The sequence below is a fragment of the Caenorhabditis remanei genome, chromosome X, assembly GCF_010183535.1.
Source record: "Caenorhabditis remanei strain PX506 chromosome X, whole genome shotgun sequence".
NCBI classification, from domain to species: Eukaryota; Metazoa; Nematoda; class Chromadorea; order Rhabditida; family Rhabditidae; genus Caenorhabditis; species Caenorhabditis remanei.
Genome location: NC_071333.1, coordinates 10,590,413 through 10,610,294, shown reverse-complemented (window position 1 = coordinate 10,610,294; position 19,882 = coordinate 10,590,413). Strand labels below are relative to the sequence as shown.

Below are 19,882 nucleotides of genomic sequence, written 5' to 3'. Positions count from 1 at the left end.
TGTCATTTCAAATTTCCTTTTGAATACTTGTTCGAATCGACATCTCACTTTTTGTTTTTGGTTAAAAATCCGAAAAAAACAGAAGAAAATACGAAAAAATGGATGTGTTGAAGTGTCCTTAGGGCAAAGTGTCATTTTCACAATTATACATTCATTTTTCTTATTTCATCTCAAATCTCCAATTATAACATCTCATACACTCCTCTCCAATTACATATTATTTTCCATTGATTGTTGTATCTAATGCAAGAATCTTTGACTCATTTTACTTCTGCATGTTCTTCCTAATAACATAATCGTGTCTCTTTCTTATTCTTCTTCTTCCACTTTTCCCACATCAGTCTCTTTATTCTAATCCTCAATGAACTTGACTCCATATGCTCCGCTATTCTTTGGAATTGCTCATCCCTCCCACTCCGTTTTTGTCGTTCTAATAATTAAATTGTTTATTTCAATGAATCTAGATCATTTGCTGTTTTTAAGAAAAGAGCCACAGGCGGTGCAAAAGAGCATGTCTAGTGGAAGAAAAACAATAAGGATATATTTGTTTGTTTTCAAATTTTCAGATTATTCAGATCCTTCACCCCCTGAATATTTCTGTTTTTGCAGGCAGACCCAAAAATGAGTATTTCTTTTCGGATGGGTGCACAAGTTGACTTTGACCTCTAACGCTCATCAACATCACCAATAAAACATGCACTTTTTTGGGAAACATTTGATGTGGGCACATTGAAAAAATGGAAGACCTTTATTAAAAGCATTCCGTGGATCTTTATGAAAAATGCAAAACTTCTTATCTCATTCTAAAATGTACAATTTTCGAAAGTGAGTAGTTGCTCCCCAAATTGTTTTTCGGGTTCTTGGAAGGTTGCTCATCAGTGTGGTCACTTAGCCGCCGGAATTTTTTGACCTTCCACTCTCAATTTTTTTCATTGAATGAGCCACTGACTCAAGTCAAGTCACATTTGCGACAAAAAGTGTGCGAAAGTCATATGGTTCTCGGTTTTTATGTGGAATATCGGCTTCGAATCTCAGCATCGGCATTAACTGCTGTATCAAAAAATGTGCGCTCTGAATTCCGCTCTAGCGCAGAAAAACGATATTGTGAATACTTCCTGTTGAATGATATCGGGGGGAATAAATGGGGGGCACCGTTATTTAGTCGAGACTATTAGTGAGAGAGTTCCACTATAATTACCCATCGGAGTGACATTTCATGGTTGGTTATTACTAAAATAAAATATATTATTTTGCCGATATAAAACCTCTCATGCTCCATCTAATTCTGTTCCTTTTCGATTCTTCTTTCTCAATTTCAAAAATTTTATTCGTCGTTTCGTTTTTATTTCTTTTTTCACCGGTTCCTGCTCACTAGTCACTTCCCAACGTCGCTCTTCTCATTTTCCTTTCACTTTTGCTGCTTCTCACTCACTTGCTATTAGCTTCTAGGGGTCGGAACACTTCGGTTTGTCCTTGTTTTCTTATTCTTCCGTTTCTACCTCTGCTCTTCCGTTTTTCAGTGTTTTTTTCCGGAATGACACTTACAGAATGTGGTTCAGACACGAACGCTATTCCTCCTAAATATCAATCCTTTTGTTCATCACTAATCTTCTCGTGACCCTTGTCTAGTTTCGTATTCGTTCCGGAATATAATCTTATTTGGGATTCAAACAATTAATCTTCATTTCTTTTTCAGACAGAAAAAGAGAATAAGAAAAAATTGAAATTTTTGCAAGACAACTTTGCTACAAATAAACATATTCAGGTATGTTTCAAATGAATATTCTGATAGTGAAAGATTAAGTTTATTTCTAATTTTGATTGGCAGGTTCTAGTTAAGGTACGTTTCTTTAAAGGAAAACCATAGAATATACAAATGATAATTACTCAAATAATCACAATCGCTGAAACTTTGACATGTTCCAATCAATTTTTTCTGACTAGTGAATTCAATTTTTTTTAATGTCTCCATTTTTTAGAAACATAGTTTTTAATATAATTTCGAATAGTCAATCCCATTGTCTTCCACAAAATGTTGCGTTTTTATTCAATTATCATAAATTTTGTATACAAGTCATGTGGACAAAAGGTTTCAATCCGGTCACATCCTCGTGTGCCCCATCAATTTTTTGTTCACCCCCCGTCGTCCGTCCCACACTTCAAACACTTGTGTCACACTTCAATTAAATCAAATCCTCCGCATTTGGCTCTGCTGTGCTCGGCTGTCAGTTTTCCATTCGATTCTCCCTCTCACGTTTTTTTTCAATTGGGACAAGGGCAGAGGAACAAAAAAATTCAAAAGTATTTAGTCTTCGGCCATTTTAATTTTTGCTCCGAGAACTGGGTTCAATGAATATTCGACATGGCGAAAGAATGAAATGGTCGATTTCTCTTTATCTCTCAATTTTTCGGTTTTTTTTCTAATTCTCCGCAAGACAATAATAATTTATTCGTAGTTTTTCGCTTCTTATTTCAAATCCAATGAATAATGAAAACAGCGATCGAGCATTGTGATGAACTTTCTTTCTTCTGTGTTGTGTTGTCTATTCTGATTTTAAAACCGTCAAGACATTTTGCTTAGTTTTGACACCGCGCGCTCCCATTCAATGGTCTGCCGAGCAGGCAAAAGACGGAAATTTCATTTGAACATCCCCAATTGTTCCTTAAACTCCGCCGGATTCTTTTTCTTGCGTACTGCAACTAACTGGTGAAGAAACATCACAACAAACTTTATTTTGAAACATGTGCTTCTCAAAACCTTACTGGAGTAAATACATATTAAATATAGTCTTAGCGTTATTTAAAACAATCACTGTAGTTGAAATTTCAAATTATTTAGAAAATACTACTTTTTCACACTTTTCACAAAACATGTTTTTTCACGCTTTGTTAATCATGAAATATGTTATTTGTCATTTTTACTCACATTTTTAGCAAGCTTAGATGTTCCAAATTTTCCGACTCACTGACAACAAAACCACCGACCAGGATCAAGCAAATCAAACACAAAAAAAGAGTCTGATATTTTCTCTAAAATTGATTTTTTTCTGGAACTCTTGTTTGAATTTTTGCTCTTTCACTTTCACACTCACACTCACTACAGATCACATCAATAAAAACGGCGAAAGCGTTTGAAGCACAAAATCTCATACATTAAAGATGAATGGAAACACAAAAGGTACTCGATTATGTCCATTTCAGTTCACTCTCGTGACGACAATCCATCTACCCTCCTTACCACTTGTCCCATTCGTCCTTTAACTTCTAGCTGTTCAAAATGCACTTTCCCATGAATTTTTGTTCAATAAGGTACTGCGTTTGTGCAAACACTCCCTCAAGTCAATTTTGGAAACGTTGCTCTCAAGTCGTGCTCCCGTTTCATGTATTACAAAAACGTAATTTCACATAAATCCATGTCTGTTGCTTGGTCACCATGAAAATGTCAGCAAAACATATGTCGTTGACAGTAGCAACCCTTTTCTCATAAACGCTTCGTGCAAAAACATATTTCATCCTTCGTGTCATACTGTACCTCAGAAAGAAAAATTAGTCAAAAAAGTCTTCTACTTTGCAAAACCACCCTCTAGACATATTCCTCCCCACCCTTGGCAGTACCAGGAAACAAATTCAAAATGGTCCAAAAACCAAAAATGTTTTAAAATAAGAAACAACTTCCCGTCAAATTGCCGTTTTTCTTTCTTTTTTTCTTTCATTTCCCCATATTTCAAACTTTTGTTCGCCAGTTTAGGTTTCGTTCCGGTTAACCTAAAGAAATTTCACAGCCCACACATTCAATTTTTAGAATGTTTGACCTTTCATTTGAAACATTCAATAATGTCTCTTGTTTTATTTTCTCACATAAACAATTTCAATTCTCCAACGTCAAAATTAAAAGTGAGTCAGAAGCAATTAAAACGGGATAAGACGTTTGAACGACCGTTTACTATTCCAATTGTTTGGTATTGTTGTTCGTTCTTTTCATTTTCTCTTTTTATTCCAGTATTCTAGCATTCTCAATACATTTTTTTATCTGATTTCAATCCATCAAATATGGATATTGAATTTCTGACAACGTGGTTTTTAAGGGCAAAAGCCTTGCTATATTAGATTAGAGAAAACCATGGGTTTCAGGAAATTAAAAATACTTTTTCTATATCTCCATCGGTTTTAATATCCCTTCGAGTATTGCAAAATTGGGAGTTTACTGTAGTCCACCTTATTTATCAAGAGGGAAGTTGAACCGGAGGTTGTACAGATCAAGCACGTCGCACCCATTCTTAACTCCCACTCTTTTTTCCGTTTTTTTCTCTTATCACTGTTTGGTTTTTTTCATTTTTTCATTTGAAATACAACAATAGATACAGAACCAAAAGAAAACAACGAAAAAGGAAAAATTTTCCAAGCGTCCTGTTTTAAAATGAAGGAGCGTTATTTCTGAAAATAGCATCAGTCGTTTTTGACGTAATTCAATACCATGTGTTCCTGAATTATTACAGTACAACTACGTCATCTAAATTAAGTTGATAGGCAACAGTTGTTATTTCATAAGCTTGATCGAATTCGTCATTATCATTTGGAAAAATAAAGGAACTGTTTCGGGTACTGAAAATCCAGAAGTTAGTGAAAGCAGTATTTGACATTATTTGTTAAACATAAACAGTGGAAGCTAGAAATACCTTATAGGTTCAAACCTCAGCGGTGGAAGTATGGAAGGACCTTCTGTGAAGTTTCATAAAATTGCAGTGTAGCTTGAAAATTACAATCGGGTAATGCGAAACTGTATTCGTTTTTTATTAAGTCAAAATGAAACTGTTTCTTAGACCATCCAGTTTTAATAACCAATCGAGTGCCCTCGGCACCTGAAAAAGCGCACTTTGCCCAAATACGTCGGGCCTAATTCGCACACAGATCCTATTTCAAGCTTCTTGATGTGCGGCATTCACAAACGCTCTCTGCCATTTTCCATTGATGCTCTTCCTCTCCTGCTTCACGTTTGTGCCAGTGTCTGTGTGCATCCGGTTTCGCTTAAACTTTGCCTCTTGTACCTCACGTAGACCGTTTTCACCGAAAAAATGAAATGTAATGATAAGCACAACTGTGATGATATGTTTCTAGAAATTTTTCTCGAAAAAATGATGAAACACGCATTTCAAGTATTTCCAAAGTAGAAAAAAAACATAGATAACCTTCATTTCTTATCTTGTTTGAATACCGTGCCTCCATATGATTCTTCGTAGGCGTTGCGTTTTTTTTCTAAGCCTGTTATTATTTTGGAGAACATTCAAAGCACAATTCCGTTTTGGAGGGGCCGTGTACGGGAAACCCCGCCCATCTCGCGTGTATAAAAGAGCCATTCTGCTCGTCGGTTGCTCTTTCACTTGTTCGCATTCGGATTTCTTTTTCTTTCACTCTTCTCATCGTACTTTGTTATGTCTAAATGGTTCTTGATTATAATTAAGGAAAAATATGAGATTCTTAATACGTTTTTACTTTTTTCTTTTAGTATCGTGATTTTCCTAATGGACCAGTTATTTTTCGGAATTTTTCATTTTCACTTTCTCTCATTCATCATGACTTCGATTTGTGTGTTCCACTATTATTCTCTTTTCTTCGCGAGTTTCAGTTTTCCATTTTCAGTCACAACGCAAGTTTCTATTCAGAATTCAACATCGTTCCAGTATATAAACCATAAAAACTAACTTTAAAAATTTTTAGTTATCTTCTTTTTTCTTTTCGTTTTATTATATATACCGCAAAAATGTTTCAATTCAGGTTATGAAATAAGATGGGTTGCGTTTTCGGCCGCCATTGTGACCCCGGAGTGCCGGACTCCTCCGTACGCTACAGATGGCACGTCGACGCATTCATTCTCGATGATGGAACAAACTCAGAAGTGAGTAGAGTATTTTTATGGGATAGTAAAATAGAATATTCCATGAAGTTGGAAAAGGGAAGAAGAAGATAAAATAGGGTTTTTCAAGTTCAAATTTCGGGTTTTTCGAAATGCCAGATACACATTCACTATTTCCCATTTAGCTTGTACCGATAAATGATCACTTCCGTGTTTCACTTCCCGACGGGTTTGAGAAATCAGCTTTGTGTTCCGAAATGAAAAAAACAGCGATAAAACCGACTAATAAAAATGTCTTGATCTTTTCAATTCCTTGTTAACTGAAATGAAATAAATCTGTGTCAGGACAGACCAAAACTGGGATGGACTTCTGTGGAAATGAGATTGTCTCTTCATCCTCCCCAACCATTTCCTTGTCATGTCTGACATCACTTTTTTCTTTTTTCTATTTCATCTCATTCATCCTTTTTTCAGATTCGTCGAGGTGGAATTGTTTATGTCGCCGATGAAGCTATCGTCTACCGTCCAAGACGTTTTGACTGTTCCAAACGTGGAGGATCATATACTGCCGAGATTCTGAACGTCCAGAAGACAAGTAAAGGAAAAACATACACACCAGATGTAAGCGAAAAGAAAATGAACAATGGAAAATATGCATGAATGATGTTTTTTCAGAACCATCGCACGATCAAACGCAACATTATCTGGATTGAGGTTATGGAAGGAGAAATCGCACAAACTCTAGGATTGGTCACTGTTGGAGATGTCCACAAGGTGATAGTCAAAAACCGTTAAACTGTATTTTAAACGCCGTATTTTTAGATCTACGACGACATCTGCGACATAATCAACAAACACCGAGAAAGACCAAAAATTGTGCAATACAACTCGATTGACATCGACGGTGTGGAAATCGACCCAGTCTAATCAATTTTCTAAAAAGACAGTTTTTTCAACTCATACTGATATGTATAATATTTAATCCAAAACGTAACGCAACCAGCTGTTAGCCATCATCTAACTTGAAATACTTTAATTTCCTCTCTCTCTTTCTCTCGAAAGCTGTTGTTTTCCTAAAAAGCCATAATTCCTACCGATTTCTCACGTAACTTGTGAATCTCTATGAACAAAACGTTTTCTGTATTTTCATTATAATTATCTGGGCACCTTTCTGATTTATTGTTTTTTTCATTCTTGGCTTTCCACACTCTTCAAAATATTGCATAGTAGTGCACCTGCATTCTAGTTTTCCGTACCTGTTCATATTTTCTTGCATCTTCTCAAACATTTTCTCATCCCAACCCGAATATATATCCCGGACAGTCTCCATCCTTGTGGTTAAGCAAACGCTTACTGGTTTCACCATTCTTCATAACCACTGATATAAAAATCAAGCATACGAAACAAAGGAAATTTCCGTCACACAATTTTTCCATTCAACAACATTTTCCCCCCGTTTTTTGTCACTTTGAATATTGAAATAAACTTGGTTTTGGCAAAATTTTTATTGGCAATTCAATAACTATACTCGATTAGTTTTTGATTGGCGGTAATTTACAGATCGGTTGACGAAATAATCAAATGATCGGAAAAGTGGATTTTTAGGCTTGCACGGGCCGACACCAGCAATTTGGAGACGCTTCTTCCCGGTTCCTCGCCTCATTTGACGACATTTAGCCTAAAAAAAGTTGATATTTCCAAGAAACAAACACTATAATTAATATAATCGGAAAGTCAACCGAATTATGTGTCCTTCTCAGTATTATTCTGTTATTTAGACTTGAGCACAATTTTTCTGACCAATCAAGTTTCCCCCACACTTGCCAATGAGATTTTTTCTAATAAAATTTGTTCGATGAACTAGACTGGCAGAATAGTTTCACACATTACGACGTCATCATGGGAACGTATCTGATCTGCTATTGGATTATAGTGCCAAAACGCAATTTCTGATCGAAATAGACCGTAAATAGCCAAAATTATGACACAACACTAGGATTTGGGGACGTCATCGTCACACGGCTACAGACTTCAAACCGAGTGTGAAATGATGATTTTTCTGGTTAGGTGATCATTGCTACCAAAATTTGGATAATCGGAAATACATCAGAAACAGGAAACTTACAACGTAGAAGGAACATATATCGGTGTGTGTTCTACCCTCGGAATCGCAAACTGTTAGAGATGTTTGACCGGCAGAGCACATATCTTCACAGCATACACCCGAATAGTCGACTTCTAGTGTTGTATTCAATCTGGAAATACCAGACAATCCAATCGATGACTAATTGATATCTCAAGTTATTTATGGAACAATAAAAATGAACAGGTTACTCTTTTTCTGCTAGGATTCAAAATACGATTAACTATATTTTTAATGAATTTTTAATCCTATGAGTAATCACCTATGATTTCATTCTACCGTTTAGGAACATAAACTACCGTTTCAAACCACAAACCGATTGAAACTTGGATGATCGTTTGATTTTTCAATCGCGAAGTATTACTGTCTTGAATTTCACTGGTTATAATAGTAGTTTTTTGATCTTTGTGAACCGTCATCTTTTGTTACCATTTTCGAAAATTACTGTAGAAATATTCTATGAAAACTCTTACTGGTTTTTATGATAGCACTTTGAGTTCAAAAACGTGCAGAAGTTGGCATGAGTCTGTCCTTTCTTGTCACAAACTGGATTCCATTCCGTAGGACAAGGTGCTGTACAGGAACATCTGAAGGAAATACAAGTATATTTGCGGGTAATAGGCTATGGTACAGATTGTTTTGTAAATCTCCTTCCAAATTTGAATATCTTTGCCATCAAATCTCTTTTTTGGACTCTACAGTAATCTGTTGCTGTGTTCAATGATAATATATACTGTGAAACTAACTTTTCTTGACTGGAATCCATTGAGATATGATTTTTGAAGAGTTTGAACTCAATGCATTGTCTCTCTTCAAATTCGCATACGGTTTGATACATCTGCAGATTTCATTTTTTCTGTTTACGTTTTTCAGGCCCAATTCAATAGTTCACCTGTCCTTCTGCGCATACAGGTTGTTCGAACATGTTACAGTATCTTGCCGAACAACACGATCCCTCGTAGAGAAGTGCCAAATCTGGAATGAGCTGTGTTTTTTTATTTTCAGGGTCATCATGTGTTTTTGTATAGCATGTTTGTTGGCGCTTGTTGAGAGACATATCATAAACCAGTTGCAATCCGATGCTATAAACTATAGTTGCATGATTTTGTGACTACACTGAATCATTTTTTTGTTTTATGCCGCTAGTACATATATCCTGTTCTTGATGTTGCTCTTGGTGAATCCAATGAAAGGATTAAGAAAGAAGCTTGAATACGGAAGCTTAGGAAAAAATATGCTCTTTGGATTTAACTGACCTTTCTTAGTTTCCTGTGCACATTGAAAGATACACATGTTGGAATACGTGTATTGATACGGACCGTCCCTTACACAAACTGGATCAATTTCCGGTATGCAAGTACATGTTGAATTAGGTTCTCTCCGGTATGGAAATGCAATTCTCGTTCTGGAAAAACGTTGTTGATCTTGGCTAAAATTAGATAAGCGTTCGTTGGCATTGATGTTTGTGACGGAAACCTTTAGGTACGTTCTCCATTTTTTAGACAGATCTACTTTAAGAATCTTAATATGTTGTGATTGTGTTTTGTAACATGTCTGACTAGTACACTTGCCAAAGATCTCGTTATGTCTACACGAGTCCAAACACTCATCAGAAAGGATCAACTTTTGATGGATGTGAATATATTTTTGGATGATGAATCCTCAGTGATGTGATGTGCTCATTCAGCTTTGGAACCCCCAGCTTCAGTAACTTCAGCTTCTAACTCTAGTACGAGGAAATGATTCACTTGTAATTTTGCAGTTTTGCAAAGATATAATATTTGTATCACAAATACCTTGGAAATGTTTCTGTTCAAAGTTACAAAAACAAAAAGGAAATTTTGCTCCCTCCACCCACTACTAGATTGCATTTTTCCTGCAGGTTCTCATTATATGAATGAGGAAATAAGTCAAACTTTTTTGTTTTTCTGTAACTAGAAAAAAACAAAACATATGGAAAATATATGTGTAAGAAGTCTGACATGAAGGCGTCTGAACGGATATGAACTCACTGTGCAATTTGAAAAGCGTAAAGACAAAGAATAACAGTTATCCGCAATGCCATATTTAGGTTGGATATAGAGGGGAAACAAAAGAGGACGAGTGTCACCGAAGAGCCCAACTTTTCTTCCTTGTGACTTTTCTCCTTGTTTTCCCGGGAGAAGAGGGGCGGTGTGTGGGCGCAAATAACGTGAACTCGCGTTCGCGGGAGGATATACTGTTTCTGTTCAATTCTTGTGTCTTTCATCGTCATTTGCATACAAGCTGCGTTAGGTTTCAAGAGGGTCTGGTCCAAAACTTGATGAATGCGAACGCGCACTGCGAGCGCGAATATACTTGTTGATATTCTCATTAGGCACTTATCCCAAAGCATGACCGAGCAAATATTTCGAGAGCGACATTTTATGGAAATGTTGTATCAGAGTGGAGGATCACCATTCGAAATCACGACCCGCGATCGGTTTGAGAACATGATTCCTTGGAAGAATTCAAAAGCAGTTGTTGGGTAGAAGAAGAATAATCAACATGGGAATCGAGGCACTTGCCAATGACCTGTATCAATTATACGTGAGAAAAGGATACTGTAGCTACAATAAAACACTTCAAACAAAGATAAGAATGTTAATGACCCACACTCCAGGTGAATCGTGGGAATTATCAAACATAAAAACTCCCACGATTCATTACACATTCATAGGGTTTGACCTCTTCTGTACACAACATTTTCGAATTCAAAAAAAGAAGATTTTACCAATCAGAATTACCTAGTTATATTTCATTGATCAGTGTCAGAAAACTTTAAAAAGTCTCAATGACCAAAGTTTTGGACAGGTAGCAAATTAAATGTGGTGTGAATTAGTTGTTTATTGTCGGTGTGGCCTACAAAGGGTCAGAGGCATCACGTTTGTTCCCTTCTTGAAAGAAAAACATGGTCGGATCAAAGTTTAAGTTATAAACAATAGCATGACAAATATCCAGGGATCGTTGAGAATTCATCGATCGGTTCAAGGTATTCAGAGCACATATAATAAGTAGCACATTCAACATGACGTCTTCAGGAATTGAAACATCAGCCTTCGATTATTACATTCCATTTCATAATTTGTCTCCGAGAACTTTAGAAGTTTTTCTTGTTCCGAGAAGTTCAAATATCACTAAATTAGCGCGAATAGAGTGGTGCAAAGTTTCGAAAGGCACTATCAGCTACCGCATTTTGACACATCATGTTACCAGTCTGACGTTTAGTCTTAGGTACAATTCAATCGAAAGGCTCTCAATATGATTATGTTGCAAAAAAGTGCGGAGGAAGATAATGCGTGCAAATCTGAAACTTCCTTGTTGTCCAGGTTTTCAGACCCCAAAGGTAATTTCCTTTGGACAATCGAGAGTATAGAACTAGACTTTCTTTTCAAGACATTAATGGTTTACGATATATTGTACTGTCTAGTTTATGCGTGTTCGGTGACTTAAAAATCGAATTAGTCTTTCCTGTGACCGCCACTTTTGAACAGCGAAGTTTTTGTTGGTATCCGCTATTAAAAGAATATGTGTTTGTTGTGTTTTCCCTTTTTGCAACATATGTTCCTGGTAGAAACCAGTCAATTCGATCATTAAATAAGAACCACTTTTGATTGGAAGTACTTTCGTATGACAATTCAGAGATAAAATTGACCATTCGGCACCTTGCTAATCAACAAGGAACTAACTTTCGATTTTCTAAGATTATCTCATTATGGTATCAAAAAACCCAAATTTCTTGGTAGAACAGTGATATTTGACTTTGATGTTCAAGAACCTAACCCATGTGAGGGTGTCTTCGATTATAATGAGAAAACCGAAATTCGAAATGTGATGAAAAAGAAAAAAATTATGTTTTTGTTTTTCGAAAACGATACGATTCTGAGAAATCTTCCTTTTTCATTCATGAGAAAAACATTTGTTCTATAATAGCAAAATGAGATATACTGTAGGCATGTAGATTTTCTACTTTGATTTTCCAACATTTCACCTCACTTACATTAATCAAGTTTTTATGAACTTCATCACAACATTTCCAGACAACAGCAATTGAGAAAAGAAAACATTTACACTTTTGATTGACTTGACTCAATTATATATTATGGAGTTCACCCCGTAGTTGGTGTGCAATTCATACTGAAGCAGTCTTCTATATCCACGTGAAACAGACAAGATTGTTGCTGAACAGCTTTCATTCTTGGAAATGGGCGCAGATTAGCGAAAAGGTTTCCTTAATGTTCGAAAAAAGTTTTCAAGACTATTCGCAAAATTGCGGTTATAATCCCGAGTATATTGTCTCGGAGCCCTTTGACTGAGACATTGACCCGAATGGACATAGTGCACAATATCTGATTTGTGATCCATGGTATAGGTGTACTGGGTAGCGAAAATCAAAGTATCAAGAATGACAAAACCAAGTGTCTACAAACCACGGAACTGGATTCAAGGATGTATGGATTTGCAGAAACATTTAGTTCAGAGATTAGTTTTAAAAGGATATATTTGAAAGAAGATTTCATGATGATGTGATTGGATACAAAATTTGACACGGAATATTTCACTACGTTTGGTCATCCCGAATCTCAAATCAGGAATAGCGCACTAGTCAATTCACAAAACATAATTTGCGGAACACCGTTTGTTTCGATGATCCTTTTTCCCACAACTTTCTCCCGAACACCTTGCAACTAATTCTGTGAACGACCTCCCACGCTACAAAGGCACATCGGGTTGATTCTGATGTACGTGACAAATCATACGATAATCTAACTTCTGCATATCGAATCCTTACACTTTAACAATAACCAGGAAAAGTCATCATTAAAAAAAATGGTGAAACAACATAAAAATCATCGGGAACATGAAGCATTAATCCGTTGAGGATATTATTTTTTGATTGTTATCTATCAAATTTATTTTCATTCAGAAGTGGGTTTTGATGAAGAACTTGAAGAACTTGGTGTGTACTTCCAGATCAACATGCTGATGACTAAATCAAACGTTCTGTTTTTATCTGATCTGGAAATGAGTCAAATGGATACGGTAGTCGGGAGAATCGGAGAAAACGGCATCACAGATCAGAAGTGTAAATATTGTATCTGCATATCTAATCACACAAAATTGCGCAAGTGAAATTTCAAAACTAGAATTTGAGATACGATTTGAATCTTCATCTTTCGACGCAATATTCTTATCGTGAGCAGTGGAACAGTCTCAAAGTCAACCTTTCTCCAATTCAAACGTCTTCCGGTTTTGAAGGGAGTACAGTTCAGTTTCTAATATTTTTCTGCACGTCATCAAAACGTCATCAGTCTTACGGTATAGTTCTTGAACAATCCGGAGAAAAAAGGAAGTTTCTTTCAATTTTACGCATTTTCACTGGCTGCAACACTGAACTCTAAATTGGTACTGTTTGAAGTGACCGGCAGTCTTCCGCCGATCTTGACCTCACACAACAAATTAGCAATTGCACTGACTGTTTTTTTTTTCATCCTGATCACGCTTACGGTGTTGACAGTCAGATGGTACTGTAGTAGTTTTTCTCAAAACCGCTCAATGAAGTGTGGTCGACACCAGAAACAAAAATGGAAATCAGAATCCATGAACGTCATCGCAAAACGACTAGACCATCGGTTTGTAATCAGTCTCTACAAATTGTTCACTCCTAATACAGTTCTTTGTTTCATCACCTGAAACGAGATCTGGGCTTAGCTCATTATAAAAACCATCAAAAGTACACGCCCATGTATATATAAATCCGATCCAATTGTACTGCCGTTTGCAAACTGTTTATTCGTCGTTTTGCCGAGGAAGTTCTAATCCTGAATTCACTTTCATCTAATTCAAGTTCTGTCCTCATCCAAGTAGAAACTACACGGACACAGTAGTTCACGTCATTTCGTTTTCTTTGTAGGCAGGCCTCAATGAAACTTTAATTTCAACTGATGGCAACAGTGTCTGATTGGAGAAAACGAACATCAGTTGCCAAATGTGATGCATGGTGTTTAGGCATGTGTTAAACTCATTAGTGCTACTGAATTTTCTTAAAACGCCGCCTCTTGTAGTCTCCAAGAGCACAGCCGTTGTCCTGTGAAAGCTCAAGTTCTGAACGAAACACCGTTGACACCCCCATTTTCCTTCACTGGGTTCATGTTGACTCCGCCCCTTTGTCAGCTCTCAAACTATTCTGCAGAAAGATAATTAGAATCAGAGAGCGGTATCAGAAAAAACGGTCCGCCCCGCCCCCACCACCTTTATAAGCTCGTCCAAAAGAAGAACGCCCCTTGTTCAGTCATAACTTTCCTGCACTCTTCTCATAGTTGTCTTACTTTTTACAAACTGTTTTTCGATTCTCTTACCTTTGGTATCCAGCAATCAACCTGTTCAATCTACAACTGAAATGGAGAACAACAACGGGATGGTACTGAATTCGGAGAACTGTCGCTACAAGCAACATGCAAGGAACAAGATTTTCATCGTAAGTGATAGCTCACTCTATATTCATAATATGCTTTAAGCCATCTTTGTTTTTGTTTGCTAGTACGCGCTTATATGACTGGACATTTTCTGCATTAGAGTAGAATTCTCGTTCTGGTTTGATGAAACTTCCTAATTTCATCGTTTCATTCTCCTTCTCCTGTTCTTTCATCTCTAACTAAATTTGATAGGTTATCTGAAAGTGATTGTGTTAAGTGTTCTGGTCAACTGTTAATTGCTGCCATTCCAAGTCTTACCAGGATAAGGAAAACAAAGCGCTGCTCTTTCAAATTAGATTTGAAAACTAATTTCTACTTTGCCGTTCGAAAATTGATATGTAAAGTGTTCTAAAAGCCAAGTGTTTATTATAGGATTAGGTTTAAGAGATTAGATTATCTTCCTGTTTGCTGTAAAGAGATTAACGCTTACGTGACTCTTGCAACATTACAAAACTGAATTGAAACTACAGTTTTCTTTTTCAGAATGGGGAAAACCGTGCTTTGTCTGTAAACACTGGAAACATTCGGGAGCATGAGTACATCAGCAAGAGTAAGAAATTACCAATAACAAGAAAAACATTTTCATTTTTATTTTTTCTAGAATTTGATGGTCAGATGTACCCAATTGGAAACCACGGTCTTCATGCTAACTGGCTCTTCAATGCTGTTGGTCTGTCTAAATTCCAAAAAAGCATCAGTCGACTTGACTGTCATCAATTAGGATCAGATGGTTTCGTTTCTCAAATCATGCGTGTTTCTATCGAATTCAAGAACAAGAAGAGACAAAAAGTATGTCAGATCTACTGTAGCATCAAAAAAGTTTATTTTGTTACAGTACATTGTCAAAATGCCAGAGACTACTAACATCAAAGCGGCTCTAGAGAAAACTCTTAAATTAAAAATGCCAGAGGGAGCTGATGATCGGTTTATTGGAGGACTCGTTACGTTCTACAACAGAGAATGCGATTTCTACGGAATGAAGAGAATCAGTGGAATCAGAGTTCCAGATTATTTTTATTCGCAAAAAATGGTAAATTTTTATTGTTGTCTAATTCCCATTTAATGTTTTATTTTACAGAATCCTGGCAAGCAAGTTGGAGCCATTGTGATGGAAGATCTTGAGGGAATGGTCAGTGTACCATACTATGAGTCGCTCAATATGTCACAACTCTTTTCAATTGCATCTCAGTTGGTCAATCTTCATGTGTTCTCAATTGATATGCCAGCGGAGTGGAAGAAGAAGTTCTCATTCCCAATGGAATTCATCAACACTGTTGCCAACATGCATCAAGTTGTCAAAACTTATGTCGACCGTAATCCAGAGTTGAAGAAAACATTCTCACGAGTTGAGAAGATGTACCATTCAAGAGAACTCTTTGTTTTCCTCCATCGTGACTCGCACAAGGCACTCGGTCAGTAATTAACTTTTCGTTTTGGAAAAAATATACATTTTTATTTCAGGACTTGACGATTTCCTCTGTCACGGAGACTTGTGGTTCTACAACATGCTGTGGAAGTCCACAGGAACTGGAAGTGAAATGGCATCCAACGAGCTTGGAGCTATCATTGACTGGCAAAACTTGCACACTGGAAGTATTGCTGAGGACTTCGGGCACATGCTTACTTTCTGCTGCGATACAACAACCAGAAGACTGGCCGAACAGGAGTTTCTTCCAGTTTACTATGAGCTGTTGAAAACTAAAACTGAGGAAGCTGGAAAGGTACTCAATGTTACATTGAGTCAGTTCCGCAGAGCATACCGTCGCAACTTCATTGCTCACGCTCTTCACCTCCCATTCATCACCTCAATCATGCTCTGTGTGCAACCAGCCAAAGATGAGATCACTCAATATAACAGAAACAAGGTATACTCTACATAACCAATTAACATTGGTTAATTCAATCTAATTTTCAGGAACTTATTGATAAAGTCATCGGAGCCTGGGAGGATGCCCTTGATGCTCTGCACGAGGAGTTCCCGTTGTTCGATTTTTAACTCTCTTTCGTCGAGTTCACGTATTTATTCTTGTTCATGCGTATTTGTTTTTTAATCAACTAGATGTCGTTTTAATCGATACTCATTTCATGCACGCTAACATTGTATTCAACTTCTAAAGTTCTATGGCGTCCAACTTATTTTTCATCAGAGCCGATCTCGGTGTTAAGCAATTTTATTTTTGTCTCCTTGTCCCGTTCTCATTTGCCCCCATTCGAGTTTTTCTGTTTACATGTGTTTTCATTTTAATCATGTTCCAATAATTCATTCAAATTTGTCGAGTTTCAAATGCATTACTTTCAAAAAGAATAAATTATTTTTAAATTCGTCTCTATACTCAACAAAGAAATATTCGAATGGTTACTCATAACTATTGTTTACGAGAGAAGATGGCACCACCCATAAGAAAACCTCTACCGAGTCCGATTCTTAAGAAAATGAACAGAGCAACATGTTCTCGATTTTAGCTGTTTGATTCTTAATCATAAGGTTTCAAAATGAAAACGTTGCTTTCTGCAAAGAAATGATGATAGTGAAAATTCATTCGTTGAAATAAAGGATTATTTTAAGACAACTCCTAGAATTGAATAGAAGAATGATGTTATCTTAGGAAGCACAACGAAAGGATTTAGTGTTTTTCTGTTTAGTGCATTATTAATTTTTTGAGCTTTAGCTTATCAACGCTTGTTATGATCCTTCAGCACGGAAGTAATCTATCTTTGGATTAGGCTTTTGGAATGGTCAGATTCGAAGGCCAAAAGCACATAACTGAAACAAGGGTTGTGACAAAAAGAAAAATCTAAGAAATGTACAGGTACAAATAGATCATTCTGCAAATCAAAAAACCAAAGTTTTACCGCCTCTTATCTACAGAAAAATCAAGTTTAGGATCATCAAACAATGTCAAAAGAAAAAATCTCGAGGTATTTTTTTATAAAAAGAATAAGATAAGATCAAATTCCGATTCATTTTTACATTTTGAGTGTTTTGATGTTTGAAACAACAATAGTTCTTTGAATTGTGGTTATTGAAAGCTTATTCACTGTTTCCGTTAGCAGTTTTATCCGGGAAAAAGGCTTGCAGTTGAACTGTATATTTGACATTTTCATCGTTAGTGGACTGCAACTAAAAATACTCGTCGAAAAACTATACTTTAGCTCCCCCAAACATTCTACTTTCCCGATATTTTGACAAAACATTCTAGTTTTTTCATTCAAAAGAAAATATGTTTGGGAAAACACTTGAAAAATAGGAAAAATGATAAAAACCACAAAAAAACTGGTCACTAACATCCACCCACTGTTTCTGAAATGCTTTTCAAAGTTTCTTCAGCCGCCCCTTCAACACTATTGAAAAACAAGTATTACAAATCCAATAAAATGTCGAGAAACATCATGTTACACTTGCCCATTTCTTCAAACATTGCATACGAATCCACTGTCTAATGTTTCGATTGAATTCTCTTTCTCAACTTACATTTGACAGTCACCATATCTTGTATACCAAACTATCAATCTGTCTATCCCCTTGGCCTCAGTAGAACAGACACGATCAACGAGGTCATCCGTGCGGTGACATATTTCTTTTGGTATACGCTCACACATTCACGCATACACACGCTCCGCTCTCTTACTGTCTACTCGTTTGTACGCGCGCGCGGACGGCCTTGGATCATTCCACTCATTATCCTCCTTTCCCGTTGCCCCCGTTCTTCTTACTCGTACTCATAAAAGGTTTTCTATCCGTCGACCATCACTTTCGTCATTTTACACCGATTCTTTGTCTGTCTTCCGTTGATTAAATATTTCGCCACGTTTCCCTCTGATTTGATGTTGCAGACCACAATCTTTTCATGTTTTCAGATGTCTGCGGTTCTGTGGAGTGCTCTACAGTTTGCTGTTGTCTCTTACGGGTGTGTTCGTGTGCTCAAGTTCCTCTACATCATATGCAAAAGTATTCTTGTTCATTTCATCACACCAAAGCACGATTTGCAATATCTGAAGGACACCTGGACTGGTGAGAAACTTGAATTCAAAACAAAAATATGTCTGTTTGTGACCTTGCAACATTTTTGTGACTATTTTTTGTGATCATTCGGAAGTAAGCCGATTCTGGGAAAGTATTCTGTATCCAGATGTGCTTGTACTCTTAAAACTAGTACATGATCAGAAATGAAACATATACGTCATGAAATGAGTTTTCACCTAAAACTAATAATATGTTTCAGTAATCACTGGAGGAACCGATGGTATTGGAAGAGCTTACATCGAGGAATTGTGCAAGGAAAGAGGAATCAAAAAGTTCTACTTGATCGGACGCAACATTAATAAATTGAACAATACTCGGAAAGAATTGGAAGAACGATATGGATGCGAAGTGAAGACTCATGTTCATGATTTTGAAAAAGATGACTTGTCTGCTCTGCCGAAGGACCTCTCCACTTTGGACATCGGAATTTTGAGTAAGACTTATTCCTAAAACTGATTGAAACAACTAGTTTGCAGTCAATTGTGCTGGAATCGCGCCACACATCATCGGAACTTTGACAGAGTTGCCGGAAGGATTGGCTTCCACTATTCTTCGTGTCAATTTGATGTCTTCTGTGAAGGTGAGTACCACCAGTTCTGCAGAAGTCTGAACATTAACATTTCAGATGACCGAGATAGTGTTGCCAAACATGGTTAAGAAGAAACAAGGAATCATTGTCAATATCTCATCAATGACTGTAAGCCATTTTTGAAATTCGCAGTTGAATAAAGTTATTCTTGTTTCAGGGTTGGAGACCACTTCCGTATCTCAGCTCATATCCCGCTAGCAAAGCTGCTCTCTCCTTCTTCTCTGATTCACTTTCTGATGAGTACCGTGGCACCGGAATTCGCGTTCAAGTAAGTGAATTTCACTAACATTTTATGGTGGACAATGTTGCGGAATATCAGATTTAAAAGAAGTGCTCAGGCATCCGTAAAGCTATGTGTAGTATTCATCTATCGACTTTCAGTGTCTCATTCCGATGCTCGTTGCAACCAAAGTCGCTTCCTACGAAGCCGAAGAGGCCAACAACATCTTCGTGGTCACTCCAGAAAATTTTGCAAAACAAGCCGTCAGAATCATCGGAACAACTTGGGAAATCACCACTGGATGTGTGCAACACGATATCCAGGTACAGGCAGAGGCTTGTTGGCTAAAACAGTTTTATAATGATTTTATCTTCGCAATTTTCAAACCTTTATTCCAGGTCGCTCTCGGAACGCTTTTCTCCTTCTGGTTCTTCAAAGTCATGTTTGTTCCAGTTGTGATGCTCGGAGTCCACAAGCATCGTGTTGCCTCTTATCAAGCCAAAAATTCGAAAAAAAGCGAGTAGTTTAATTATCATTTCATATTTATATTCTATTTTTATT

The 19,882-nt window shown here is 36.8% G+C and overlaps 4 protein-coding genes across 4 annotated transcripts; 3 read left to right on the top strand and 1 right to left on the bottom strand.

The window, feature by feature from the left end:
• Positions 1-5,785: 5,785 nt before the first annotated feature.
• GCK72_024098 (uncharacterized protein) lies at positions 5,786-6,778 on the top strand (the record flags this gene model as incomplete). The annotated part of the gene is made up of 4 exons (XM_003117757.2): positions 5,786-5,893; positions 6,326-6,472; positions 6,527-6,625; positions 6,674-6,778. The coding sequence occupies 4 exons, from the start codon at positions 5,786-5,788 to the stop codon at positions 6,776-6,778; spliced, it is 459 nt and encodes a 152-aa protein (XP_003117805.1).
• A 1,685-nt stretch (positions 6,779-8,463) lies between these two features.
• On the bottom strand, positions 8,464-10,059 carry GCK72_024097 (uncharacterized protein; the record flags this gene model as incomplete). The annotated part of the gene is made up of 5 exons (XM_003117537.2): positions 8,464-8,581; positions 8,741-8,832; positions 8,887-8,969; positions 9,251-9,399; positions 10,007-10,059. 5 exons carry the CDS (start codon positions 10,057-10,059, stop codon positions 8,464-8,466), a joined length of 495 nt encoding a protein of 164 aa, XP_003117585.2.
• Positions 10,060-14,412: 4,353 nt separating this feature from the next.
• Positions 14,413-16,484, top strand: GCK72_024096 (uncharacterized protein; the record flags this gene model as incomplete). The annotated part of the gene is made up of 7 exons (XM_053735720.1): positions 14,413-14,490; positions 14,972-15,038; positions 15,090-15,277; positions 15,324-15,518; positions 15,567-15,900; positions 15,950-16,353; positions 16,404-16,484. The coding sequence occupies 7 exons, from the start codon at positions 14,413-14,415 to the stop codon at positions 16,482-16,484; spliced, it is 1,347 nt and encodes a 448-aa protein (XP_053579286.1).
• Positions 16,485-18,346: 1,862 nt separating this feature from the next.
• On the top strand, positions 18,347-19,845 carry GCK72_024095 (uncharacterized protein; the record flags this gene model as incomplete). Its single annotated transcript, XM_003117512.2, has 7 exons — positions 18,347-18,500; positions 18,712-18,945; positions 18,989-19,092; positions 19,138-19,209; positions 19,259-19,369; positions 19,483-19,644; positions 19,720-19,845. 7 exons carry the CDS (start codon positions 18,347-18,349, stop codon positions 19,843-19,845), a joined length of 963 nt encoding a protein of 320 aa, XP_003117560.2.
• Between the last annotated feature and the right edge of the window lie 37 nt (positions 19,846-19,882).